This window comes from Sarcophilus harrisii, chromosome 3, assembly GCF_902635505.1.
Source record: "Sarcophilus harrisii chromosome 3, mSarHar1.11, whole genome shotgun sequence".
Classification (NCBI taxonomy): domain Eukaryota; kingdom Metazoa; phylum Chordata; class Mammalia; order Dasyuromorphia; family Dasyuridae; genus Sarcophilus; species Sarcophilus harrisii.
The window spans coordinates 547103733-547130884 of NC_045428.1; the positions used below are offsets into that span (position 1 = coordinate 547103733).

The 27152-nt window shown below is 49.2% G+C and overlaps 2 protein-coding genes across 4 annotated transcripts in view; one reads left to right on the plus strand and one right to left on the minus strand.

Moving 5' to 3' along the window:
• Nucleotides 1–8615, plus strand: part of KIAA1522 (KIAA1522 ortholog) — a 43234-nt gene extending 34619 nt beyond the window's left edge. For all 3 annotated transcript variants that reach the window (XM_031962296.1, XM_031962297.1, XM_023500235.2), the window contains exons 3-7: nucleotides 463–518; nucleotides 946–1072; nucleotides 1178–1294; nucleotides 1601–4264; nucleotides 5161–8615. In XM_031962296.1, coding sequence (XP_031818156.1) covers nucleotides 463–518; nucleotides 946–1072; nucleotides 1178–1294; nucleotides 1601–4264; nucleotides 5161–5183 — 2987 coding nt within the window. In that variant the 3' untranslated portion in view covers nucleotides 5184–8615. The remainder of the gene's footprint in view (nucleotides 1–462; nucleotides 519–945; nucleotides 1073–1177; nucleotides 1295–1600; nucleotides 4265–5160) is intronic.
• Nucleotides 8159–27011, minus strand: YARS1 (tyrosyl-tRNA synthetase 1). Its single transcript, XM_003765434.3, has 13 exons — nucleotides 26763–27011; nucleotides 25470–25616; nucleotides 25138–25313; nucleotides 24450–24579; nucleotides 17936–18016; nucleotides 15569–15661; nucleotides 14912–15047; nucleotides 13814–13899; nucleotides 11316–11451; nucleotides 10747–10844; nucleotides 10052–10245; nucleotides 9583–9724; nucleotides 8159–9074 (listed from the first exon to the last, which is right to left on the minus strand). The coding sequence occupies exons 1-13, from the start codon at nucleotides 26817–26819 to the stop codon at nucleotides 8964–8966; spliced, it is 1587 nt and encodes a 528-aa protein (XP_003765482.1). The 5' UTR covers nucleotides 26820–27011; the 3' UTR covers nucleotides 8159–8963.
• Between the last annotated feature and the right edge of the window lie 141 nt (nucleotides 27012–27152).

Here is a 27152-nt window from a genome sequence, read left to right on the forward strand (position 1 = left end):
GGGCCATAATTTGAGGACCCCTGCCTTGGACCCTTAAGGACCTATGAAGCTGAGCCCCTTCTGTCCCAGCCCCATGTATCACTGATGTTTAGTCTAGAAGGGAAGGAGGTCCCAGTGCAGATAGATAAGCGAATGAGAAAGGTACAAAAGATAGTGTTATGGGAAGTCTGAGAGAGAGTCTAGGAAAAGCTAGTATTTGAGTTGGATTGCAGAGGATGCATAGGGCATGTGGGAGTCCCATGTCCAAGGCTGACTCCTCTGGACCTGTTTCTTTATTTAGTAAACTGATCAAAACTGGATGCACTCTTTGACCTGCTTTTTGGGCCCCAGGTGGGTGGGAGGAACATCCCAGGGGAGGAGGCCAGGGTTGTTAGGACTGCTACCTCCATTTTTCCATCTCTGACCAGAAGGCCCCTGAGTTAAAGATTGAAGTTTTGAATGGTTTCTCTTCCTGTCTTTCAGAAAAACAGAAACAGAACAAGGACGGCTGGGACCATGGAGATAGTCAGAGCATCAAGGTGAGAGGGGGAGGAAAGGAATATCCGCCATGCTGGCCTGGATTTTCCTCCTGGGCCTTCCAGTGACCCAGACACACGTGAAACTCTAAATGGTAGAGAAGGTGCACATCCAATTGAGAGAGGATATTCCTCACCAGGACTCCTCGCTATTAACGCAGTCACAGGTTCAGTTTTAAAACATCACACTAGAAACAATCCAGAGTGCAGGAGACCTGAGGAGACGGGCTCCCTGCCACTGGCTTTTGAATTGGGTTGTAGAGGGGACCTCCATCCTCCTTGACCTTCACAGGGTCTCTCAGGGACCAGGCTGTAGGAAGAAGCCGCATGTTAGAAGGGGAATGGCGGTGGGCTTGGGCTTGAAATCAGGAAGCCGGAGTGGTCCCTGCCCCCCAGCCCATCCCTGACTCTGCTCTCTCCACTCCCACAGTCATCCCAGATGAGTACCAAGGATGAGGACTCCATTTCCTTCTGCAGTCAGAGCACCACATCTACCATGGAGAGCTCTGCGGCGGAGGACGCCCTGTCCATCCGTTCTGAGATGATCCAGCGCAAAGGTAGCTGGGGATGGGTGCAGGCTCCACAGCCGCCTCCTCAGTGTGTGTCTCTGTGCAAAGGCATTTTTGTTAACCCTTTCATGCCATTAACTCCCTCACCTGCAGGCTCCACCTTCCGACCTCACGATTCGTTCCCCTCGAAACAAGGAAAGTCTGGTCGGCGGAGGCGAGAAAGGCGGAGCACGGTGCTGGGGCTCCCACAGCACGTCCAGAAGGAGCTGGGTGAGCCACTGCCTCGATGGGCCGGGGTGGGCCGGGCAGGGCCGGGCTGGGATGGCCTGGGATGACCTGTTTCTTTTTCTAGAGAAGGAATATTTCTCTTTACCAAGGACTTGATCTTACAGGAACTTAATGAGAGAGTTCAAACAGCTCTTACAGATGAGAGAGGCTCAGAGGGAGTAAAAGGATTTGTTCCTCAGCCCCGCAGCTAAGCAGGATCAGGGACGATCTTGAGTCTGTTTTCTGGCCCCAGGTCTGGTGCTCGGCACTAGGTTCCCACTGACGCTCCTCTTTTTTGTCCACATGTAGGTCTGAGGAATGGGCGTGACCCGCTCGGCACGTCCAGGCCCCCTGCTCGCCTCACCAATGGGCACGGCGCGGCCGGGGGCGTGGTCCACATCCCCACGGTGGACGGGCAGCTGGCGGTCCCTGGGAGTGCTGTGCCCGGGGTCCGCGTGTCACTGGTTGCACTGGAAGCAGGGGCCGGGGATGAGGCTGCCTTACAACGCCACATCGACAGCGTCTACCGCGACGACAGCCTTGTTGGTCGAAGGACGGGGGCCCGGCTGTCCCCCCTGGTGCGGCCCAAGTCGCTCGCCGTGCCAGGGATGACGGGTGGGGCAGGACCCCCAGAGCCCCTGAGCCCGGCCATGTCCATCTCCCCCCAGGCCACCTACCTCTCCAAGATCATCCCGAATGCTGTTCTGCCGCCCACCGTGGACGTGGTGGCCCTGAGCCGCTGCAGTGTCCGCACCCTGAGCCGCTGCAGCCTCATGTCCGCCAGCCCGGCCTCCGTGCGCTCCCTGGGCCGCTTTTCCTCCTCCTCCTCCTCCTGCCGACCCCGGAGCCGCCATGCCTCCTCCTCCAGTGACAACTGGAGCCACTCACAGTCCACAGAAACGATCGTGTCGGACGGATCGACGCTGTCGTCGCAGGGGGGCTCGGAAGACCGGGTCGACGGGTTGCCCGCACGCCAGGAGGGCTGCGCCGCCAGCCGGGAGAGCCCCCGGAGCACGGCGGGCAGCGGCATCTCCACGGCCACGGGCAGCGGGCAGGCTTCGCCCAGCGCGGGCAGTGGCAGGGCCAACGGGTCGGACACCATCAGCATTCGGAGCGGACACTCCTCTGCCCGAAGCGTGTCTCTGCGGAAGCTCAAGCGGGCACCGGCGCCCCCCCGCCGGACCTACTCCCTTCACCAGCGGGGCACGGCCGATGGGGCCCCCGGCCTGCCTCCTAAGCCAGAACGAAAGCAGCCACAGCTCCCTGCTGCTGGAGACCCCGAGGACGTGGCCCCTGGGGCCCAGGTCGCCGCTCTGTCCCCTAGCACCTCCCAGCGCCTGGTGGGCTCCCCGGAGCGTACACTCTCACCTTCCAGTGGCTATTCCAGCCAAAGTGGCACCCCTACGCTGCCCCCCAAGGGGCTGATGGGGCCCCCTGCCTCCCCGGGCAAGCCCTCACCGAGGCCGCTCAAACCCGAGCGGGTGTGCTCCCTGAGGTCCGCTGGGACCTCGGCGTCGTCCTCTCTCACCTCCCTCTGCTCCTCCGTTTCGTCCTGTGACCCCGCTCTTGTAGATAAGGCTGTCCCTGTGCAGCCTCTGGATGCTCTCTTGCCCCCAGCTAACCCAGCCGACAGGTTTGTCATTCCCCCTCACCCTAAAGTCCCAGCCCCTTTCTCTCCCCCACCCTCAAAACCTAAGACTCCAACTCCAGCTGCACCTGCTCCTGTTCCGGGTCCCATTTTTAATTCTGTTCCTCCTCCCCAGGGGTCAGGGACCCCAGTGAAATCTCACCTGGAATCTTCCACACCACCCAAGGGATCTCCTCCTCCCTCCCCGCCTCCATCTTACCACCCACCCCCACCGCCCTCTAAGAAAGTGGAGGTCGCGGCCCCAGAGCCCCCGAGTTCTGATGGGGGGGTCCCTCAGGACCACAGCTGGCCCCCTCCCCCGCCCCCTCCCCCAGAGGAACAGGACCTGTCCATGGCAGATTTCCCTCCACCAGATGAGGCCTTCTTCTCACCCACTAGGCCAGAGTCCCCAGCTCCCCCTGGGGCCTCAACCCCTGGCCCTGCTCAGCCTCCTGCTGCAGTGCAGACCTCTCCTCAGTCAGCAGCCAAGCCCGAGGCACAGACCTCGAGTTCCTTCTTGGCTACCGTCCCCTCACAGGGCCCAGTCCAGGCCGAGTCCCTGCCCACCCCTGGTCCCCCTCCTGATGCCCCCCCCTTGCCGGCCCCAGCCCTTCAGCCTAGCTCTGGGAAGCCAGCGGAGCCATCCAAGGAGCCCCTGGGGCGCAGCAAGAGCATCCCTGCACCCAAGGAAGATGCCAGCCTGCCTATTGTCACGCCCTCCCTGCTGCAGATGGTGCGGCTGCGCTCCGTCACGCCCCCTTCTCCGCCGGCCTCCCAGGAGCCCCCCGCCCCCGCCCCGCAGAAACCACTGCGGAAGGCCCTCTCCATGCGGGGGGGCCAGGCCCCTGGGTCCTCGACAGGGCTTCACGCTGCCATGCGCCTCAAAGTTTCCAGTATGGCCTCCACCGATGGCCCCCCAAGTCCTCGGTCCAACGGCCCGCCTGAGCCCGAGGCCGCATCCCCTCGGCCGCAGTCCCCGGCCTCCACCGCCAGCTTCATCTTCTCCAAGGGTGCCAAGAAGCTGCAGCTGGAGCGGCCTGTGTCTCCTGAGGCCCAGGCTGACTTGCAGCGAAACCTGGTGGCTGAACTTCGGACCTTTTCTGAGCATCGGGGGCCACAAGCCCAGAGGAAACCCAGCAAGTCCGCTCCACCTGTGGCCCGGAAGCCGGCAGTGGGGGTCCCTCCGCCTGGTTCTCCTGGCATCAAGCAGGCCGAGAGCCCCTCACCCTCCCCTGCCAACGGACACTCCCACCTCGAGGACAGGACTAAGCGAGAGCGGGCAGAGAATGGAGGCACTGTGCAGCTGGCAGGCCTGGAGCCGCAGCCGCTGAGTCCTGCTGCCTCAGGTACGTGGGGTATGGGTGGGCCCGGGGCTGCACCGCTGCCCAGGGAATCCCAGTCCTGAGGAAGGGCCAAACTCCTCCAACTTCCAACCTTAGTAACAGTAGCTGCCCACCAGTGCCGTGAGAAGGGCCCCCTCAAACCATCCCATGAGCCCGTAGTGCAGGGAGTGCTAGCCAGACGGGGACCTCGGGGCTCCGGTGTTGGCTGTTTGCCCCCAGCAAGGCACCATCGGGGCCAGCTGTTAGCGGGGGTCTGTGGGGGGCCAGGGCCTCCCTTCAGGAGACCCGGGGAGCCAGGAGCGAGCTGACTTAACCCCTCAGAGGGTCTGAGACCTCATGGTCCCAGGACGGGGTCCAGGTGATGTGGGACAGATCCTACCCGAGGCATCTTGGCGGGAAGGCTAAACTCATCTGGGAGCCAAAAGGGGGCCATCTCTGATGTTGCCGATGGGCCTCGGTGGCTCCAGGGGCAGCAAGGTGGGACAAGTGGGTGGAGGGCTAGACCTGGAGGCAGCCCCCTGAGCTAGAGTCTGCCCCCAGACAGGTACTGGCTGTGTGAACTGGACAAGTCCCTTCCCCCTCAGTCCCCTCATCTGTAAAATGCTTCCCCCAGTGATTGTGAGGATTGCATGAGAGAAGTTTTTAAACCCTTAGCATAGTGCTTGGTACACAGTAAGTACTTAATAAGTTCCCCTTTCCTACCCAGGAATGGGACCTCTCTCAAAACAGCGAGCCCCTTCCCCCTGTGTTCTCAATGGGCAATGGGGATGGGACAGCGAGGAGGCTCCATAAATACAGGCCAGGTCTCCCCCCACCTCCCCGACCGTCCTCCTTGTCTCGAGCCTGTCGATGGGCTGTGGACCTCTCCTCCTCTAACACATTCCCTCTCCTCTCCACAGAAAACCAGAAAGAGCTGGTCTGACCTGAGGGAACGGCGCTCTGGTACTACTGACCCATCCTAGGAACACACTCTCAGGGACCTGAGCAGGTCGAAGCACGAGAAGGGGAGAACTGGACACATGCTTAACTTAATACAAAGGAAGAATTCAGCCTTAGCCTCCACGGCCTTTGATATTTATGCAAACCTGGTGAGGGTACCTTCCTCACCAAGTTAGGCAGTTTTCTTTTGCCTTTTTACAGAAACATGGATACTCCCAGAGTCACCACGTCTCCATCTCTGACCCTCTTCTGGCTCAGCCGAGGAAGGACAGATGATGAGAAGAGGGAGTGGTCTCTGCTGGCCCCAAAGCCCTAGCTCGAAAGAGGCTAGAGCCTGGTCCAGAGCTCCCTGGGATTTTTGTTTTTATTATTCTCCGTTGAAAACATTTTCTTTCTCCTTTCCCTTATACCATCCCTCCCCCACCCCCTCCAATTTCTGGGATAATTAGTCCTATAATCAAGCACACAATAATAGTAATGAATCAAAGCACTTTTCAAAAACAGCTGCCCGTCCATCTTACAGGGTAGGTGGCTGGCCTTCCATCTTGCCAGTTGCCACCTCACCTGCCCCTCTTGGAGTGGGGCCTGCCTCCTTTCACAAGGCCCCTGTTTACATGGCAGCGGTTCTCACTCTCTGGGTTTTTGGCTAGCCTTCTCACCCCACCTGGGGGGTCTGGTGTGCTCTATTTCTTTGGGTCTTGAGACTTCAGGAGGGGGACAGGTGGCTAGGGGCAGTAGTCCCTGCCTTTGGAGGCAAGGACAAAGCACAAAAGGATGTACCCATCCTTTTCAGGAGCCTCCCTGTTATTTCCCAACTTGGCTCTCCCAACAGGTGCTTCCATCAATAGTAGGGGTTGGTACCAAAGTGACCCAAGGCCAGGAGGAAGGGACTTGTCCCCACTCTGTTATCAGGGCATCAGAAATGACTATTGAGAATGAATACAACAGAAGTTGTGCTCACTAGTACTTCTTCTCAGGAGGCCAAGCTTTCTCCCCCCACTCTCTGAACTGATGTGCTTTTTTCCCTTTTCCCTGGGATGAGGGAGATTTCAGCTCAGACACAGGTACTGTTTTTTTTTTTTTTTTTTAAATCTTCACCTCTTTCAGGGGTACCCACTCACTACCTAGAGGCCGTAGGTTGAACAGGGCCAGAGGAGGGAGGATGCCTTTTGCCACCTAGACTGGTCTTCATGTACTTCCTCCACCCTGTTTTGTGGGATTTCACCCTCTGGATACATCTTTGTACCAGATACTCTCTTAGGAGATGGCAAAGGCTGATTGAGAGCCCACTCATTCATGCCAAAGGCACCCTTGAACTGTTCTAAGAGTAATTCCCTTGACTGTTCCTTAGTCCAACTGGTCTGGGATTCATATTTTCTTGGCAATGAGAATAGTTGGGAGCATAGGAACGGTTTATGATTATAGCCTTCAAAAGGTAGGGAAGCCCTTCAACAAACCTTGGCTGTCTCTTCAATAACCCAGCCTAAATCTTGACCACGGTTTGATGAAAACCTTGAACTTGTTTACTCTATTTAAACCTGAGTACTCTGTATTTAGTTAAGATTTGAAACGCTTTCAGAAGTGGCTGGGAGTACTCTAAGGTAGAGGTGAGTGCACATTGAATGGGGAGAGGGGAAGGGCTTGTTTTATTGGAGTGATCCCTGTGACTGCTCCCCAAATACTAGGTAGCCATTGGCCAACTTTTTCCTTTTTTCCCTGCCCTTTCCCCAGGGCTGTTGTCATTGGGTCCTGGTGATGTTTGCTGAGCTTGGCTAGGCTGGGGTGTGGGCCTCTTAAAGGCTACTGAGGGAGCTTGACTCCATACCAGCGTCCTTCTCTTCCTTTGGGTCATCCGATACCCAGTCTCACTACTGGCTGTCTCATTCCGAATAGAGAGAGAAATCACTTACCACTGTATGTACTGACTGCCGAGCTCTGCCCACAACCTTGATAGAATGGGATGTGAGAGTAAGCTTGAGAGACACTGTTGGACCTGCCCGTGGAAATGCTGAGGTTTGGGAGGGAGCGCTTCCCCCTGTCCGTTCTAAACTGCCACCTGACCCTCCTTGCTCAATTCTTCTGTTACTGGAGTCCTGTCCCTTCCTGTGAGGGTTGCCTCTGAGAATGCCCAGCTCTCACCCACCCTTTTCTGGTTGGACAGAGAACATGGCAGTGGGGACCAAGAAAGGGGGGAAGGGAAGGGGCAAGTCCCTGCCTTATCCCCTTGGGGAACCAAGCTGGACCTAGCACTAACCGAGACCAAAAGCCTCTGATTTTTATTGTTCTATAGAAATGTTAGATATAGAGAAATATATATACATATATATTTCTTTAAACATTGATCTCACTTTGATTGTTGAAAAAAAAGCCAAAAAAAACACCAAACCCCAACCTTCCAAACTCCTACCCCAATACTCCAGAAGACCTCAACCCTCTACCTTGAAAAGTCTAAAGTGAGATACAATGACAAACTGTATGTTTTGGTTAAAATATGTTAATTATATGATTAAAGCTGATTGGTTGTTGCTTCTTTCTTGATATGGGCTAGATGGCATAGATCAGTGTGTGAGCCCCAGCTCTTGCTGCCCTTTTAGAAATCTGAGTAGTTAAAAGTTTCAGAGGGTATGGGACTCCAACTAGGATCTAAGCCGAACCTTGACCCTGTCCCTTTTGAGGCGAGGCGTCTGAAGCCACCAGGCTTCTCACTCCACACTTTCTAGCTTTAGTGGCCGTACCAATATACCCTGCTCTGGACCCCGGCCTTCCCCTGGGCCCCTACTGGAGTTGGAAGTGCTTGGCGTGGCAAGGCTCCTCTCCCACAGCTGACACCCCTGTCTGGAGAGAGCCGAAGTGTCCGTGTCACTGGGGCTGGGCCGCAGCTCTGGGCCAGGCAGATGGTGGCTTCCCTGCTGCCACGACACGCTGCTTCCATTCCCCCAGAAGGCTACACACAGGTGCTTTCAGTTAAGACATTTATTCTGATTTATGACAATGATTCAGATTATGAAGTCACTTCCCACCCTCTTTAAAAAGACGCCCCCTCCCTAGCATGGTGTGATGCTAATGATCCACACACCTGGTTTAGGGTGTGGGGAGATCTGGGGATGAAGGGTTTCCGGGTACAGCTCAGGGAGCCTTGGTAGGAAGATGGCAAAGGGGCCAAGGAGATGGTCAGACAAGACCAGGTTCTCTGCTTTCCCTCTTTTGGGGAGTTGGGATGTTGAACAATCATTCCTCGTAAACATTTGCCTTCCCAAACCCCACAACTTCCTGAGAAGCTGTAATTAGCCCATTTCTGGCACCGAGCTCCAGCCAGAGGCACAGCCCCTGAAGCACAGCTGCCGGATCCCCACTGGAAAGCCAAGGAACAGATCGTTTTCCAATTTGAACAATTACAGCATATTCCTCCCCCCTCCCTCCAATTACACAAAAATCAGATCCTTTGGGAAAGAGTTCCTAAATCAGCTGCCAACAGAGGAAGCCAGAAGCATCATCTTCTTCGACCACCCTCTGAGGTATCCCAATTCTCGGCAGAGATGTGGGAGGCCGGCTCCTGGGAATGGGATGGGCTGTCTGGGTTCTGGTGGGCAGCCTCAAGCCTGAGTGCTCAAGGGGCACATACCTAGCGCTGGACACTGGGAATCTGGAGCCTCCAGTCAGCTGCAGACACCTGGAAGATGAGGCTCCTTGGAGGGGCTGGTGGACTAGGGATGGGGAGAGCAGCCTGTGACGGGTGTTGGGGGGGTGGAGGCCGGCCTCGAAGTTAGCTGATGTTCCCTCCCTTCAGTGTTTTACAAGAGACACAGCCCAGCTTGGTCATCAAGTTGGTTTGCTTCCATTGGGCGATGCGCTCCGAGGAGATCTGAAAGTCAGCCTGGGGAGAATGAGAACACCGGCGGATGACTGACCCGGCAAGTGTTCAGTGACGGTGCTGGTGCTGGTGCTACCAGGACCACGAGCTCTAAGACCCATGGCTAGTTGGGCGTGGTGGGGTGTGTACGACCACAGGGGGAGGGGGAAGTCCTTACAATGACTCCGAGGCATGGACTGTTTGCTCCCATTTTCAGATGAAGACTGAGGCAGAGGTGAGACATTAGCAGACTTTGCCAGGATCACAGTTAGTGGGTGTGAGGCAAGGCTGGAATACCTAAATTACCGCCAGGCACTGAGCTAGACTGGGGAACTGGAAGCCCTAGAGGAGCCCACTGGGTACTTGGGGAGTCGAGGGACAGATGCAGGAGAAGTAGAAATGAGATGGTGGCAGAATAGGAGAGAAGGATGGGAGGCTCCCCCACCCCTCCCCACCCAGCGTCCTTCCCATAAGAGGTAGGACTGGCCAGGCTGATGCTCTCTGGGGCAGGGGCAGCCACAGCTCTCCTTACCTGCAGTTTCTCAAAGACTTTCTTCTTGGGCTTGAGCTCCTCGTCGGGCTGGCCCTGCTCATAGCCCTCCACAAACACCCGCTCTCCGGGGGCGGAGCCTTGAGGAGGGTCCAGGAGCTCCACCTGGCGGTTGGCCCCTTCCCTGGGAAGACACAAGAGGGCAAGGATGGGGGAGATCTGAGGTGGTCTGAAGTCCCCTGGGGAAAGCCACATGGAGCATGGGGGGCAACGCTGCCCTCTGGCTCTGGTGCTGGGGATCCCCTGAAAGGCCCACATTAACTAAGAATGGCTTGGGTGCATGACCCAGTCTAACTTCAAGGGCCATGAGTCCTCCAAATGCAGGTTCCTCATGCCTTGCCAACTGGCAGCGCATCTTCCATGTGATTCACAGTGTAATAAATCCCCACCTCAGTGGAAAGTGACTCTGCTCGAGGGCACAGCCTTCACCCTCCCTGGAGCCCCCACTCACGTGGAGGCACACAGAAGCATCCCTTGGGACTCCACGCCCCTCATCTTCTGGGGCTTCAAGTTGCACAAGACCACTACAAGCCTGTCCTGGAGCTCTTCCTTGGGAACAAAGTGAACCAGGCCGCTCACCACTGTCCGCGGCTCCGGCTCCCCAACGTCAATCTTCTCCAGGTACAGAGTGTCTGCGTCGGGGTGCTGGGGAGGAACAAGCCAAAGTTCATTGACTCAGCCCCAAAACTGTCCAAGCCGAGTCCAATCTCAGCTTTTAGGACAGACCAAGGCTGGATTCTGAATCCAGACCAGGGTCTGTGTCCCAGTTCTGTCTGGCCCAACAGATCACTGGCCATGGGCATTGAGTTTGGATACGGGTGGAGGACCCCCTGCCGGCCACCATGTGCCCTGCGCTGTGAGGAACAGAACTGCTCGGGGTGCGACTCCCCCTGCTCCCCGTCTCTGCTCCCTCTGCAGGTTGCCGTCCCCAGGCCCCTGGCCAGTCTGGGCACGCCGCCAAAGCCTGGGAGTGTGGAGAGCTGCGCTCAGGAGATAAATCGGGCTCCTCCCTGCTTCCCTGTGGCGCTGAAGCAGAGGCAGGTCCGACTGGGGGCAGTCCAGCCAGAGGACTGAATTCTGACTGGGCCCAGGGAGGCCTTTCCTCCAGATACAAATGGGGGCCCCAACCCTAGCTGGCCCCCCTACCTTCTCTACGCTGATCACTTTCCCCACACGGATGTCCAGCCGGGATGGGACGACCACGTCTGGCTCCATGTTCTTGGCAGAGGCTTTGGCTGCTGGCTCTGGGAATGACAAAAGGGTAAGAGACGTGAAAGCCTGTCACTTGGCAAGGACCTTATCCAGAAATCAGGATGATGGGAAACGTTCCTGATCTTATAGGTTTATCATCTCACACAGAGCCAGGATCCCCAGGAGCAAAGAGCACTGGATTTGGGGCCACAGGCCTGGCTCCTGGTACCCTAAGTGCTAAATAACCCTTTGCTTGCCCCAAGCGTTTCCTCCATGATGGGAGGGGCTGCAATGCCCATCAGCCTTGAAATCCGCCGATGACATGATCTGCCACTCCAAAGGCGCCAACCCCCCCCAAGCAGTCGGTCTCCCTCTCAATGAAGGACTAGCTTTAACCCATCTGACGCCCGGTGACCTTCTGAGCAGAGACCCCTGGTTTTACTTTGGTTTGGTCCATTACTTCTTGGCAGCGATGGAGAAGCGGCACCCTGGGATGACCTCATACCCTCTCCATCTGGCCTTACTCTGTTTTGTTGGATCAGGGTAAGCTGCGCTGGACAGTTTCTTCAATGCAGGAGCATTAAACTTTTCCCGAATGGGGTCCAGCAATTTGTTCAAGGCCACTTCAACAGAATTTTTCAGATCTCCAGGATGCACCACCTGCCACGGGAAGAGAGCCATTAAGACAATAAAAGTCAGAGAGGGAACAGTGGGTTCAACCTACTTAAAAATCAACAGCACATATCAATTACATCCAAGTGTGTCTCTTGTGACATCTAGACACCCTCCCCCTTTTCATCCATGATTCACATCTGCTTGTATTTTATTTTTAAAAGACTCATTTTTTTTTAGACTATTTTGTTTAACTTATTGTCTGCACTCTGCACCAATCAACAAGCATTGATGAAGCATGTACTAGGTAAACTCAAAATCCCGTCCTCAAGGAGCTTACAGGTTAGTGTATAGACCCGCATGACACACACACATACCAAATACAAGAGGAAGAGAAGGGGATTTGTGGGGAAGAGGGCAGCAGGAGCTGGGAGGATCAGGAGAGGCCTCCGGTGGGAAATGTCCCCCTTCATAGGCTTATAGACTTTAAAGCTGGAAGGGCCTCATTTGGTCCAAACAGGCTCCATTCTCCTGTGCCCAGTGATTTGGGGACAACAGAACAGACACAAAGAGGCAACCTAAGAGCGGGGCAGGCCTGGGGAGAAGAGGCACATTTTCGACAGCTGACCCAGTTTTATTTTGCACCCAGAAGAGTGAGGCTGGATCATGTGGCTCTCAAGATGGCAGATCCTGGTGGTCTTTATGTCAATGAGATGTGAAGGAGAGACTGGAGTGGGGAGAGACTGGAAGGGACCCCAGCGAGGGTGAGGGCAGGAGGTGCTAACGGTCTGAGCCAGGGGAGCAGTGTATATAAGCGTAAAGAAGGGGGAGGATGAAGGAGACCTTGTGGACACAATTACCAGGACTGGCCACTGATGACACTGCCACCATTGGTGCAAGCCCTCGGCACCTCACATCTGAGCTAGTTCAACCACCCCCTGGTTAGTCTGCCAGCCAACTCCTCCAACAGGCTCCTCGCTCTACTCCTGTCTCCCCTGAGCTAGCCAAGTAATTTTCCTAAAGCACAGGTTTCTCTACTAAGTAAAGGCTTGGGGAGTCCCTGTCAATGCAGGATCGAATATAAAACCTTGCCTGCACCTCCAGAACACTCTCCTTCCTCATCTCTACTTCCTGGCCTCCCTGATTCTTGATTGGTGCTTTCCTTTGGTTATTTCCTATTAACCCTGCCTATAGTTTGCTTGTACAGAATTATTTACATGTTGTTTCCCCCATTAAACTGTGAGCTCCTGGAGGGGAGGCATGGTTTTTTGCCTTTCTTTGCATCTCCAGCATTCACCAATAGTGCCTGGCACAGAACACTGAATGCTGAGTGACTGAACAGGGTAGGGGAGTTGGAGGATGACAGAGGTTTCAGAGCTAGGTGACTGGGAGGCAGGCGTGCCCTCAAGGGAAATCATCGGTCAGCTGGCATTTATTAAGCGCCATCATGTGCCAATCACTATGCAAAAGACTGGGGATGGGAAGAAAGGGAACCCCATCCCCACATCCCCGCTCTTAACCAGCTCACTACCTAATGAGAAGGCAACATGTCAACAACTCATGCACAGACACAGACGAAATGAATTGGGAATGGTTCCTGAAGGAAGGAACTAAGAATAAGGGCACTTGGGAATGGTTTCCTGCAGAGGCTGGGACTGTCTCTTCATTTCAGGCATACACAGCCACTCTGTGCAAGACAAACAGCAGGAGGCAGGGTACCAGGGCCACAAAGTCCCTCAGGGGTGTGTGTGTGTGAGTTTTAAGGAGACTGAAAAGGCGTCTGTGGTGATGGGGGGGAGGGGCTATGACGGAGGGTCATGAATGTCAAAAAGGTGACTGAGTAGGTGGTGACATAGTCTGGCCAGTACTTTAGGAAGGTCATTGCAAGGGCTGAGAGCAGTGAGAGATTGCCCCCCAGGCTCACCCAGCAGCAGCTAGCTGGATACTCTAGGCAGAAGGTGATGGGGGAGATCTGCACCAAGGGACTGGCAGTGTCCACAGAGAGAATGGGACATATTCTAGAGACATCATTTGTTATATATTCAACAAGACTTGACAAAAGATTGGCTATGGGGATGGGTGGGGGTGAGAAGCTGAGGGTGACCCTCCACAATAACAGGGACAGTTGGTGGGAGACAAATCTGTAATGAAGATGGTGAGACACCCATGGGACATTCAATACAAGACATCTGAAAGGGAGCTGGAGATAGAGCCGGACTCAGCCAGCAGAGACATGAGACTGAGGGAGAGAACCGATGGGGGCTGCTGAGATCTGCCAAGTGAGACAGGATAGAGGAGGAGGAGGAGGGGAGAGCCGCCAGGACCAAGGCTGGGGAGGCTCAGGGCCAGAAGAAAATCCAGCAAAGGAAACAGAGAAGCTCCCCGGGGCAGGCTCCTCGGGGGGCTTTACCTGGTTGGCAAAGTCCTTTTCCAGTTCTGAGTAAGCCGTGTAGGTTTTGTTGCCGCCCCATTTCTCTTCTCGAAGGATCACAAACTCTACAAAAGGAGAGGAAGCTCAGAGCCATGTCACTGCACAGCTAATTCCTTAGTCTTATATGCTCCTGTACGTGCCCCGCAGTGCCCAAGTCAGAGACAGGAACACTGCAGGGAAGCAGCAGAGACTCCTTAACATGAGCTGATGATAGGGACGAGCAGCTCCACGGGCCAGATGCAACAGAGTTGGGAGGCTGGGCTGTGGTTCTGGCTCTGGCTTGTAGGCCCATGGTCCTGTTATGAATCTCAGTGTCCATTCTCCTGGACCAGCTACACGGTCCATGCAATATCACAGACATCAAAGGGTGCACACGGCTGTAGTGAATGACATCAGGGGGAGCCCCATCCCAGGGATCACAGTCCCCCTCCCCCCCCAATAGGAGGACACTGCATGTGTTATGGGCCAGAACTTGAAACAAGGTGCTAAGTCAGTGGAATTGATAGAGACAATGGTTATTTAGCCTGGTGCTTAACAGTTCTCTAGTTCAGTTCATGTACTCACTACTTACTAGAGTTCTGCAAGATTCACACCTTTAAGAGAGCGTATTTAAGCTCAGAGCCTCAACCAGGATTCGGTTGGGCAGAACTAAGGAAGACAGAGAAGTGGTAGCAGCCTCTCCTCCTCTGCTTCTCCACTGAAACCAAGATCCGGAAGGCCTCCAGAAAAACTAGCCAAGCCCCAAGTGAAGGAGACAAGACTTTGAAGGAGACAATAAAGGATTTAGACTTTAACTCCTGGCTGCATTTGGGGTGATTACTCAGAATTAAAACGAAGGCTGCCTCCAGAGACCCCAAGAAAACCCCAACAAGAGAAGATTACATTTTAGAGAAGAATATTACATGCATGGATCCTCTGGACCAGTCTTCTCCTTTTATCTGTGGTCAGAGAGGGTAAAGAGAATGTGGTCTCTCCTATGGTTCCCCAAGGGACAGGATTTAAAGCCTCTGGACCTAGAGCCTGATCTCTGGCTATGCCAGACCATGGGTCAGAAATGGCAATGGCATAACTTTTTACCTGACTTGAGAGGGAAAAGCACGTGTCTGATGAAAGCCAAGACTCCATTGTTTTCCACATTCCCTGGCTCACAGAAGGCTTTTTTCAGTTTTTTTTTCACATCCTCCTTCCGATCAAGAAGATCAATTTTAGACTCCTGTAAGCGATGGGGCAGAGAGAACCCTTTGAAAGGTTGAAAAATGAGAATATCCCAGCCGATTCTTAAACAAGATGTTTCCCTCTAGAGCAGGTCCTCCCACCCCCCATCTTTCCATGACTCTGGGGACCTGTCACAGAGATGGATGTGGACAGAGACCCTTTTCTCACTAGCATCCTTTTTAGTAATAAGATATGGAGAATGTCACCAAACAGGACAGGTGGGTCAGGACTAACAGGCTAACACAAGAAATATTGCAACATCAGAAAAAAAGCATTAAGATTGCGTGGTAGTCACCTAACTTTAAAGTAAAATTATGTGTGCATATGGATGAGAAACAGTCACATGTATTTCCCAACCTTTAATCAGATACTGCACAGGGTGGTGACTAAATGACCTCAAGGATCCTACTTATCTTTAAGGGCATTCAACATTACTAGAGTTATTTTCTTTTAATATCTCCTGGTCCCTATCATTTTCTGCTTCAGAACCATAGCCACCATTGAGACACGGAAACCTACCTCTTCCGAAGAGCTCATTTTACTGCCTGTTAATCCTGGGACCATAGGATTCATCAAATGGATCCTCTTTGAATAGCCTAGCGTTGGGAGATACTAGAAGCAGGAACAAAACACAGGAAGAAAAGAAGCAATCACCAATCCAACCTTGATCAATCCATGGGTCACCAAGCCATTATGAGTCAGGCATTTGACTCCTACCCTCCAGTGCTCCCATTCTATCATCTCTAAGGACATATAGGAACAGTCTGGAAAGCAGGGAATCAACAAGATGGAGATGAGGGAGAGAAGCAGAAATGCTGAGAGGACCAGAGAGGACAACAGTGAGAAAAGCAGAGTAATAGGGGATGAGATCGAAAGGCTAGGCTGGGGTCAGGTTTATCAGGCTTTAAATGGCCAACACATGTCATTTCATCCTAGAGGCAACAGAAAATCACTAGAGTTTATTAAGTAGAAGGTGAGGGAGGGAAAGGAAGAGAAAGGGATAAAGGGGAAGAAAGGGGGAGGGAAAGAGAAAGAAAAGGAGAGAAACACAGATGATGTCAAGGGCACCTGTAAGGGCAGCAAGGGAAAGAGCCACCTCGTTAACAGAGACTGAAGTAAACAAGGTGTGGGGGATGATGCTGAAGGGTTTCAAAATGAAGACAGCTAGACAGCACAATGATAGAATATGGGCCTTGTAGTCAGGAAGATCCAATTTCAAATCCTGTCTTAGACACTAGCTGTGTGACCCCAGACAAGCCACTTAAACTCTCTGTGCCCCAATTTCTTCATCTGTAGAATAGGGATAAGAATAGCACCTATTGGGTGGGAGTTGAGAGAGAATGAGGTTATTTAAGTGCTTAAAGCACAATATAAATGTGAGCTATTATCATTGTTAAAAGAGGAAAAGAAAAAACTCATGAACAACAACTTCAATTTTTTCCAATAACAAGCTGAAGTCCTTGGCTCAGCAAGGGAAGAAGGTTTGAGGAGAGAAGGTAATAGCCTTCTGAAACAGCCTTTGGCACAGAGTGGAATAGGGAGTCGATTAGAAATGAGTAAAAGATGTGTTTTGTCATAGTAAGGATTAGACATTCTACATTTGTAATGACCTCACCTAGTTAACAGGGTTTGGGGCCTTCTTCCAACTCTACCATTTAGACATATGGTAAGAATCATTTGTAGTCGAGAGGCCAACTGGTCAAGGGATCGGTTCTGAGCCCAGCCACTTCTCAACATTCCATGCATGGAGCAAGACCGAAAACAGAGGTACCCCACAAGCCCCCACCTTGAGTTATTCAGTTGATTTTAAATTGTGCTCACATGGGGCACTCCCTTTTCCAGTCTGGATCGTGGCCAGTTCCACATGTTAAGAGAGGTACGTCAGTGACCTGTCCTGGGCTATGTGGCCAGTATATGAAAGGATCAGATGAGGCTTCACCCCAAGCTTTCCTGGCTTTCTGGGCAGCTCTCTCACCAGGCCTTTTTGAATTTTCATGTTTTATCATTCTTTCTGCTTGATCCTGGTTTCAATACGGTCTACTCTAACTTCTACAAGACTAAAGGACTGTGCTGTTTCTTTTTCCATTTACCCAAAACAACTAGTTTTCCAGGGAACAAGGAAATTCATAGCCTTATTATTGACTTCCTTTTTTCCCCTTCCACTCAAACAATAATCCCTTGTATTTGAACAATTCCTTACAGTTCAAAAAGTCCTTTCAGATCCATTTTCCCATTTAATAGATTTATTTGAACAAACATTTGCCAAGTACCTACTATACTCAAGGTGACTCTCAAAGCAACTTGGAAAGTAGACAAGGTAGATATTAGCCTCCTTTGACAACAATGTGGGGAGATTTCCATAATGCATAATTTCTGCAAAATGCTTTATATATGTCATCTCATTTGAATCTCACAACCACCATATGAAAACATAGGTACTCGAGGGATTAGGCCCACCTCCCAGAGAAAGTAATTGAGAGAGATGTCTTGCTCAGGGTCACACAGATAGTATCACAGGCAGGATATGAAATGAGGACTTTTTGGCTTTCTATGCTGCTGATTCTAAGGCTGGAGAAGTTATGATACTTGCTAAAAAGTCAGACAGAGTCAGACCTACAATCCAGGTCTTCTGAATTCCAGTGCAATATTCTTTCTAATAACAGAGCCATCTTCAATGATGTGGGCAAACTATTCCCACTTCAGTAAAATGGAAAAATATCACCAGGTTCAGATGCAAAGCAGGAGGGGGAGGAGGAGACTCATTCTTCTGAGAAATAAAAATAAGGACTATACCTCTCAAAATGGCCAAGTCCCCCTGGTGGTAGATCTGCAGCAATGCAGAGAGTAAAATAAATATTCGACTGAAACCTAAGGTCCCAAACTCACCTTTTCTGCAAAGGTAAAAATCTTCCTCTGATCAACTCCTCCAAATTGGGCATCTACGTTCAGATATTCCTCATCTAAGGCCTGTGGAGATAAGGAGAACTTAATTTTCTTTCTGAAAAAAAAATAGAAGCCTATTAGAGATCAAGAAAATGCCAAAAGACAAGTTAGTGAGAAGACAACAGGACAATATCCAATTATCTTGATAATACTAATCAACATTAATCTATGGAGAAAAAAAACAAGGTAGTAGTCAATTTCTGGAGCTGATTCTTCCTTTCCAGATTCCAAATGGAAGCATTTAACTAGTTGGGTAAATCTGACCCATCAAACATTTGTGATACTTCTTGTTGACCACAACTGAGCCCAACCAATTTTAGCAGAAAATGCTCAAGATCTGGAATGCTTATGGTTTTCTATTGCCTAGAATAGGGCTTCTTAAACTTTTTCTACCTGCGATTCCTTTTTACCCGAGATATTTTTATATGACCCTGAGCATAAATATGTAAAATAGGTATACAAACCAAACATTCATTGATAATAAGTTATAGGATATCCAGAGGATAAAATATAAAAGTCTAACTACAGACTTTCCATAATCTCCTGGCTTCCTGGGAATACATTTACAACAGCAGACAAACACAAATAAGAAAGAATCTCTAAGTCACATACTAGTTTTGAAAATCATGAATTAACAATATTTATGTTGCATTTTATTTTTACATATAATTGGGAAAATTACTAAGGAGGGGATTCCAAATTTGATACTTCTGATCTACAACATGACAAGAGAACTACCCATCTATCATATCTAGCCAGATAACCAATGTCCACTGCTACTGAGTCACCTGGACACAGATTATACTGGAAGGAGGATTTAGGAGGCACTGTCAAAGATTTCAAGTGCTGGAGCAGCTAGGTGGTGCAGTGGGTAGAGCACCAGCCCTAAAGTCAGGAGGACCTGTGTTCAAATCTGGTCTCAGATACTTAACACTTCCTAAAGCTGTGTGACCCTCGGCAAATCACTTAACCCCAATTACCTTAGGGAAAAAAAAAATTCAAGCACTGGATAAAAAACTGAAGTCCTTAAATGCTTAGTTCACATGGCATATTGTTCAATTTTTCATTACAAAAGCAAGAATTTCCAAAAGTAAAGGAAGTTTTCAGAGATTAGGAAGATGATATATGAAAACAGGATTTGAATTTCTGAATCACAACTCTTAACAGGGAGCATGCTTTTGGTCAGAGAAGAATGCATCTAACAAAGGCAAGTAAGAATATTTTTGGCCTAGCTTTTTAGAGGAAATCAAAACTTTCTATAGTCATATGAAAAAAAAAAACCAACACTTTAAATCACTACTGATTAGAGAAATGACTTAAAACAAATCTGAAGTTCTATCATTTCTATTAGAAATGCTAAATGCTAAAAGGGAAGAAGGAAAAATAGGTACATGAATGCATTATTTGTAGAGTTGTGAACTGGTCCAAGTGTTCTGGAGAACAATTTGGAATTATGTCCAAAGGGCTATAAAAGTGATCATATCCTGTGACTCAGCAATACCAGTACTAGGTCTATATCCCAAAGAGTTCAAAGCTAAAGAAAAAGGACCTGTATGTTTAAAATATTTATAGTAGCTCTTTTTTTGTGGTAGCAAAGAAATAGAAAATGAAGGGATGGCTGGTGATTAGAGAATGGCTGAAGTTGTGGTACATGACTATGATGGAATAATATTATGTTATAAGAAATGAGGGAAATGATTCCAGAAAAACCTGAGAAGACTGTACAAACTAAACAGAACGGGAGACCATTGTACACAGTAACAGTAAGGTTGTAATGATGATCAACTGTAGAAAAACTTAATTTGGCCAAGAGAATGATCTAAGTAATTTGGAATGATGATGCTATCCCAACTAGAGATAGAACTGATAAATGCTAAATTGAAGATTAAATTTCCTAACATTTTTCTTGCCTTTTTTTTTTTTTTTTTTTTGGCAACACAGCTACCATGGAAGCATTTGTCATGATTTTACCTGCAAAATGGGCATCATATTGCTTGCCTTCTTAGTGACTGGAGGAAGTGAGAAAATTTGGAACTCAAATTTCTTTAAAAAGGCTAAAAAAAAAAAAAAAAAAAAAAAAAAAAAAAAGAAAAAGAAAAAAGGAATTTGCCTGGAGTCTTGTATATCTAATCAACTGCCCAAACGTATTCACCAAGATCTTTTAAAGATGTCCTGAGAGAAGCTACAAAACAGGAAGATTAGCTGTAGTCACAAAATCTAAGAAAGGAACAAATAACAAGATTCGTGGTGTTTATACATAAAAGAAGGAAAAACAATTAGTGTGCCCTGCAATGTAACAAACATCATGCTATACATGAAGGACAAAAACACAAATGACAGTCCTTTGAGGAGCTTAAATTCTGGTAAAGGGAGATAATACATAGAAGACAGTTGATAAGTTCCAAGGATGGTGGATGGCAAGATACCTGGAATGGACAGTTGGATGGGACATGAAGCCTAGGTTGAGACTACAGATGGTGGCCCAGATGTGCCTGTTCTAGCTCTACAAAGCACAAATTATGGCCAATGAGATCCGAAGTCAGTAAACTGGAGAACCATTTGGTTGAAATGGAGGCAGAAGAAATATTGTCATCAGAATTTACTATAAACAACCCGATTTGAAAGAAAGACTAGAATGAGGAGTTTGGGAAACATTTCACAAGCTTTGCTTGTGAAGCAGAATAAGAAATAATCTGAATTCTCTTGATTATACTCCCATCCTTCAAAAGCTGGAGAAAACAATAAAAGGAACTGTTATCTTACCGAGCAAAGTCTCAACAAGAAAGGACTAGTTCCTGGGACAGAAGAGATGGGAACTTGGGGGAAGTGATTATGGTTATCTTTGAATTTCTGATAGGTGCAGAGATGGGTAGAATCTGACATAAGTTTTAGAACAGATTTCAAAAAGTATAGCGAAAATAATGAATGGAACTAAAATTTTATAGAAGACAGGGTAAAAGGAATGACATGAACACAAGTTAGAAGATACTAAGAGAATGACTCCAATGAAGGAGAAATAAGGAGTTTTCTCGAGAGATTGTTATGGATACACAAGGAACGTGTGGAGACAAAAGATACACTAGAAGCCAGGGTAGTTCGCAACAAATAAATAGAAAGATTTAACACCGTCCTTCAAACAAAGTGTCAGCAATGTTCACATTCAGAATGAACTGTGCTAGGGAAGAATGCTAAGCACAACTAAAACATTTTTAAAGCTACATTGGGGGAAAGAGAATGATCCAAGAAGGAAGAGGGCCACTGCTCTGGGTGGGTAAGGTTCTGTGTGTGCACTCAATTCTTGCTTTTATTCCTTAAATGTGTTCCTTTTCTTCCCTTACCCTTCTAGAAAGAAGCCCTACTTTCTTCAAGGCTTAATTAATTAGCTCAGTACTAGCTCTTACAGGGAGCCTTTTCTGATTCCTTACATCTTCAAAATATCACATGTATTCATACCTCTTAATCCACTGGCAGAATGAAGGCAGAGGCTATTTTTCATGGGGCACAGGGCGCAGAAAGTCCTTGCACACAGAATGCACTTAAAAAATGTTTGTGGAATTGGACTGGAGAAGACGGAAGGAACAAGTAGAGTAGCCATGTTTTTATTCTGCCAAGTAAAATGATCTTTGCAATGGAAAAGACAGAACTAAAATGACTAATAAGGCATGATACCCCAGATGAGTAGAAAGATAGTAAGAGAACACCTAATTGCTGTTGATGAGTTTAAGTCATTAGATCCAGATGAATTACATCCTTGGGTAAAGATCTGCAGCTGTAATTGCTGAGCCAGTCAGTGATCTGCTTTGAAAATCAAGAACAGAAGAGAGACTGCAGGATTGGAGAAGTACAAATGTCCTGATTTTTCAAAATAGGCAAGAGGATAAAGTTCACTATTTATAAGCTAGAAAGTCTGATTTCAATGCCTGGCAAGACTCTGAGATGTATTATTAAAGGGTTAGTAAACATCTAGAAGAAGAAACAATGGACCAAAGATCCAGGTCATGCAAGATTACCCTAATTTCCTTTCCAGATAGGGTTTCTACACTGCTTGATGAGGCAAAGACAGTAGCTAAGCATTTGACAAAGGCCTGTGAAAAAGATGAAGAGAAATGAGCTACAGAAATGATATATAATCAGGGCATTCTGGTTAGAGTCAAAGATTAGTTGATATCATCTTATAAGGAGGTCTCTAGTGGAGCGTTTCCAAGATTCTGCACTTGTCCCTGTGCTTTTATACAATGTTAGAAACAACTTTAAGACAGAGATGGCACATATATCCAACTTGCAGATGACCCTATGCTAGGATAGTCAGCTGAAATACTGGATAATTTGAGTCAGGACTCAAAAAAATGTCAACAGGCTTTAAAAATGGGCAGAACTAATTAAGACAGAACTTAATAGAGATGAATTGTTATATCTTAAGTTAAAAACTATCTTCACAAGTGTAAGATGGGGAGACATGGCTAAACAATAGTTCATTTGAAAAAGATTTGATGGGATTATAGATTTATAGTTGGAAGGGGCCTTTAAAGGTCATGAAATATTATCAAATAGGACAACATTTGTAAAAGGGCTTAGCAGAGGGCCTTGCTCTTAGTAGGCTTTGTAAACAAATGCTTATTCTCTTCCCTGTCATCAGTTCCAACCACCTCCTTTTACTGCCAAGTATACTGAGGCCCAATAAGGGGCAGTGATTTGCCAGGAATTGGGGCCCAGAGCCTCCAGCTCCAAATCCAATGCTCTCGCTACTTCATCACTTTTTTTTTTTTTTTTTTGGGGGGGGGGGGTGTTAGTTGATTGCCAACTTCAAATGAGGCAACCATGTGCCATGTTATGGCAGCCAGAAAAGACAATGCTGTTTTATGCTGCATTAAGAAAGGCAGATGGTATCCAGGACTAAGAAAGCAGCCGCCTTGTTGTAGTCTGTCCTGGGTCAGTATAATAAAATTCAGTGGCAGGAGCCCCATTCTGGGAATTACATCAATAAGCTACAAGGTGATCAGTGGAGGACACCTGGAATGATGAAGGGCTTCTCAAATGTGTGACCTATGAAGATCATCTGAAGTGACTGAGGATATTTAGCTAGGAAGCAGGCTCGAAGTGACTCAGGTTAGCTGCCTTCAGATCTCTGACCAGCTGTCCTGTGCAACAGGGATTTGACTTACTCCTTTTGGCCTCTTGAGGGCAGACCTGAGGCCAATGGCTGCACACTGCAAAGTAGCACAAATTTAGCCTTGAAGGAAGATCTTGTGATAAGATATACTTTTCAAAAGTAGAGTATTCTGTTGGAGGGGTGGGTGTATCTATCTTTATTGGGGTTTGTATGACCAAGAAGAGATTTTCAGCTCTGAGATCCTGATTTCAATCCCTCTTTCCAGATTTTTTTTTTTTTAACCACTCTACGTACATTTTTATGTTTCTACAATTCAATCACTAAATATTTACCAAGGACATGCTGTACAACAAATACTGAACTAAGGACTAGGGGTACATAGATAAAAAAATGAAGTCCCTATCCTCAAGCCTTACTAGGGGAAACAGTATGAGTGAGAGAGAGAGAGAGAGAGAAAGAAAAGAGAAAAGAACAAGGGAATACAGATCTAATCTCGGTATATACAAAATAAATACAAAGTAGTTTTTGGGGAGAGGAAGAAGGGAAAACACTCGCAGTCCAGGTGAAAGAAAGAACTTTAAGGAGGCAGTGCCAGAGCTAATTTGTAAAAGATGATGAGAGATTCTAAGAGCCTTAAATGAGGTGGGAGTGCATCAGAAGAGAAGCAGGAAGCAGAGAAAAGGCACACAGTTAGAATATTACAGGTGTGGAACAGATGAAATGGTCGATCTGGTAACTGTAGAGTGGGGGAAAGTGAGGAATGTATAATAAGGCTGGAATGAAAGGTTTGCGCCAAGTTCTAAAGAACGTTAACACTAAAAGAATGAGAATTTAAGAATGCCTTAAAAGACCCAAGCTGTGTCAAATGATAGTGCTTTTTTTTATTCATAAAGCAAGGAAAATAGAAATAAGATGCTTCTATTTCCAAGTAAAATAATAATAAAAAAAGATTGAGCCAATTGATGGGCCTGGCATGGATGGATTGATTCTCAAATGGTATGAATAAAGGTGGGTAGGCACTAGGCAGGTTGAGTAGAGGGAGATAAAGCTGTAAAGATAACCTGGGTACAGACTCTGGAGGACAATGAAATCCTAGATTAAGTAGTATGGGTTTCACCTTGTAGGGCAGTGGTGGAGAACTTTTTTCTGCCAAGGGTCATTTGAATATTTATAACATCATTCGAACTCAAGCTAGTGTTCCTTTGGCAGGGCCAGACCAAATGGATCTTATACAGCCCACAGGCTGGATGCTGCTCATCCCTGCTGTAGTGGTGAGCCATTAAGGTTTTTCCCCAGAAAGTAGTGTTTACAGAAAGTCATCTGGCCACCTTCTATTCCTCTAAGTACCTGTAATCCTGGGTAGAGCAGACCACTCAACAAAGGATGTTCCACCTGTTTTACTACTTCAGCTCCAGCTTTCTTTGCATCGTGCTGAGTGACCATTGAGGAAAGTCTGTAAACATCCAGTGTGTACTTTCTGAGAGGGAACAGAAAAGACATGAAGATCAATAAAGATACAAAGTCCCATCCTAGATCTCTCCTTCAACTCATAACATGGCTAGGTCTAGGAAAAAACCCACTGAGAAATAATCTCTTTTTCCTGAATCTTAGAACATGGTCTAAACTCCTAAACATTCTGGACCTATATGGGATCATAGATTGCCACATCATAAGTTGCCATGAGATTAGATTTACAACATGTTCTTTAGCCACAGCCTAGAAAAAAAGAGAGACCAAATTTAAATTAAACCAACACTGAGTCATAAAAGAATTGTAAAAAAAATAAAATAAGAGCCCAAACATACAACAGCCACATGGGAACTATTGGGTAAATGAAGGAAGGGCTGGTACTTTTTGTGGCCTGAGAGTTTTTTAAAATCCAATAATAAAATACCTTCCAACCCTATACTTAAAAAAGCATCTAGGCTCCACAGGCCCATAATTAGGCAAAGAAATCACTGCAATGAAGAGACAAGTAGCAGAGAGGTAGATAGGTGGGGTGAGAATTAAAGAGTGGGAAGGCACCAAGACTCACTTGCTGAGCTGATAATCAGTGCCTTTGACAAATTTTAGCTTCTCCAAGGAAACCCCAATACTCTCCAGCATGGCCTTGATCACATTTTCATAATAAAAGGTCCGAAGTTCCAGGAGCTCCCATGGAGCCTTCATATTGTCTAGGTAGGCATGAAGATCAGCAAAGAGGATTGTCACCTGATGAGAAGAAGCAAAAAAGACGTATGGCTGAGGTGTTTGTTCCCTTATGTCAAGTGTTCTTTAGTTTCTGTCTGTCCCAACCACATGAGAAGGCCGTCTCATCTCTTGGCTACTCCCTTTGCCCAAAGCCTTGGTCGGGGGGACGGCTCTCACCTCACATCCTGCTTTCAGGAAGTCGGCGATCTTTGACATTGGCACAAAGTAGGCCACGTGGGGCTTGCCGGTGGTTGCGGTGCCCCAGTAAACTTTCAATTCCCTTTGCTTCAGGATCTCCTTCAGCTTTTCTTCACCGAGGACTTCCTGTTGCAGGAGAAATTGGTGAGGATCAGTTTAAGCTGTGGGGGGTGGGAAGGATGGGTGGATGTGTGTGTGTGTGTGAGACAGAGAGAGAGACAGAGAGAGAGAGAGAGAGAGAGAAAGAGAGAGAGACACACACAGAGAGACAAAGACAGAGAGAGAAAGAGAGAGAGAGACAGACACACAGAGAGACAGAGAGAGAGAGGAGAGACAGAGACAGAGAGAAAAGAGAGAGAGACAGACACACAGAGAGACAGAGAGAGAGAGAGGAGAGACAGAGACAGAGAGAAAGAGAGACAGACACACAGAGAGAGAGAGGAGAGACACAGAGAGAGACAGAGAGAAAGAGAGACAGACACACAGAGAGACACAGAAAGAAAGGAGAGACAGAGACAGAGAGAGAAAGAGAGAGAGAGACACACACAGAGAGACAGAGAGAGAGAGAGGAGAGACAGAGACAGAGAGAGAAAGAGAGACAGACACACACAGAGAGAGAGGAGAGACAGAGAGACACAGAGAGAGACAGAGACAGAGAGAAAGAGAGACAGACACACAGAGAGACAGAGAGAGAGGAGAGACAGAGAGACACAGAAAGAAAGGAGAGACAGAGACAGAGAGACACAGAGAGAGAGGGGGGGAGGGGGCGCTAGTGAGGGGCACTGCCGGCCCAGTGCAGATGTGACAGCTCTGGGAAGAGGATGGCAGGGAGAGTGACAGGAGGAGCTCCCAATAAGGTACAAGAGAAGTCCATCGAAGATGAAAGGACACACAATGGGGAGGGACCCCGTGGGTTCCAAGACGGGCCGAGAGCCCTTATTTGGGATGATGGGAAGGAAGGGAGTTAGCGCCGAGCCTCTGCCACTCACTGTACCTGTGCAGCTTTAGACAAGCCCCTCTAACCCACTCTGCCTCAGGGACCCACCTGTAAGGCGAGCTGGCACTGGGTGCCTGCGCACGCTCCTTCCGCGCCCCCCCAGGGCAGAGCAGAGCAGAGCACCTTGGGGAGGAGACGGAAAGAACCCCTGACCCACGGGGGAGGGAATGAGGCGAGGAGTAAGGATCTATGCTCTGACGCCGGGCGCTGGGCTGAGGCCCGCCCGGGTCTCCGATCACGGGGGGTCCCGGAAGGGGGGCCGCGGGGGCCGCTACCTGCAAGTTGCGGGTGATGAGATGGAGCTTCTCCTCCGGGGTCGGCGCGTCCCCCATGGCGGCGTCCGCGGGGGGCCGAGAGCACCAAGGAGACCCGGGTCAGCGCAGCCGCCTCCTGCCCCCGCCCGCGCTTGCGCCCCTCCCCAACTGAAGCCGGCGCCGGCCCGCGCGTCCCGCAACTGTCACGTGCCGCTCTCGCCGCGTTGCATCAGCTGGGCTCCCGGAACATCTCGCGTAGCTTGGGACCGTTCTTCCGCCTTCGGCCCGAGGCAGGCGAGAGCAGTCGAAAGCGGAGCGCGCAGATCATCTTTTTCTCGCCCCCCGCCGCCAATTCAGGGAAGAGAAGGGGCGGGGAAGGAGAGGGATCGAGGAGGCGGAAGTTAGGGACGC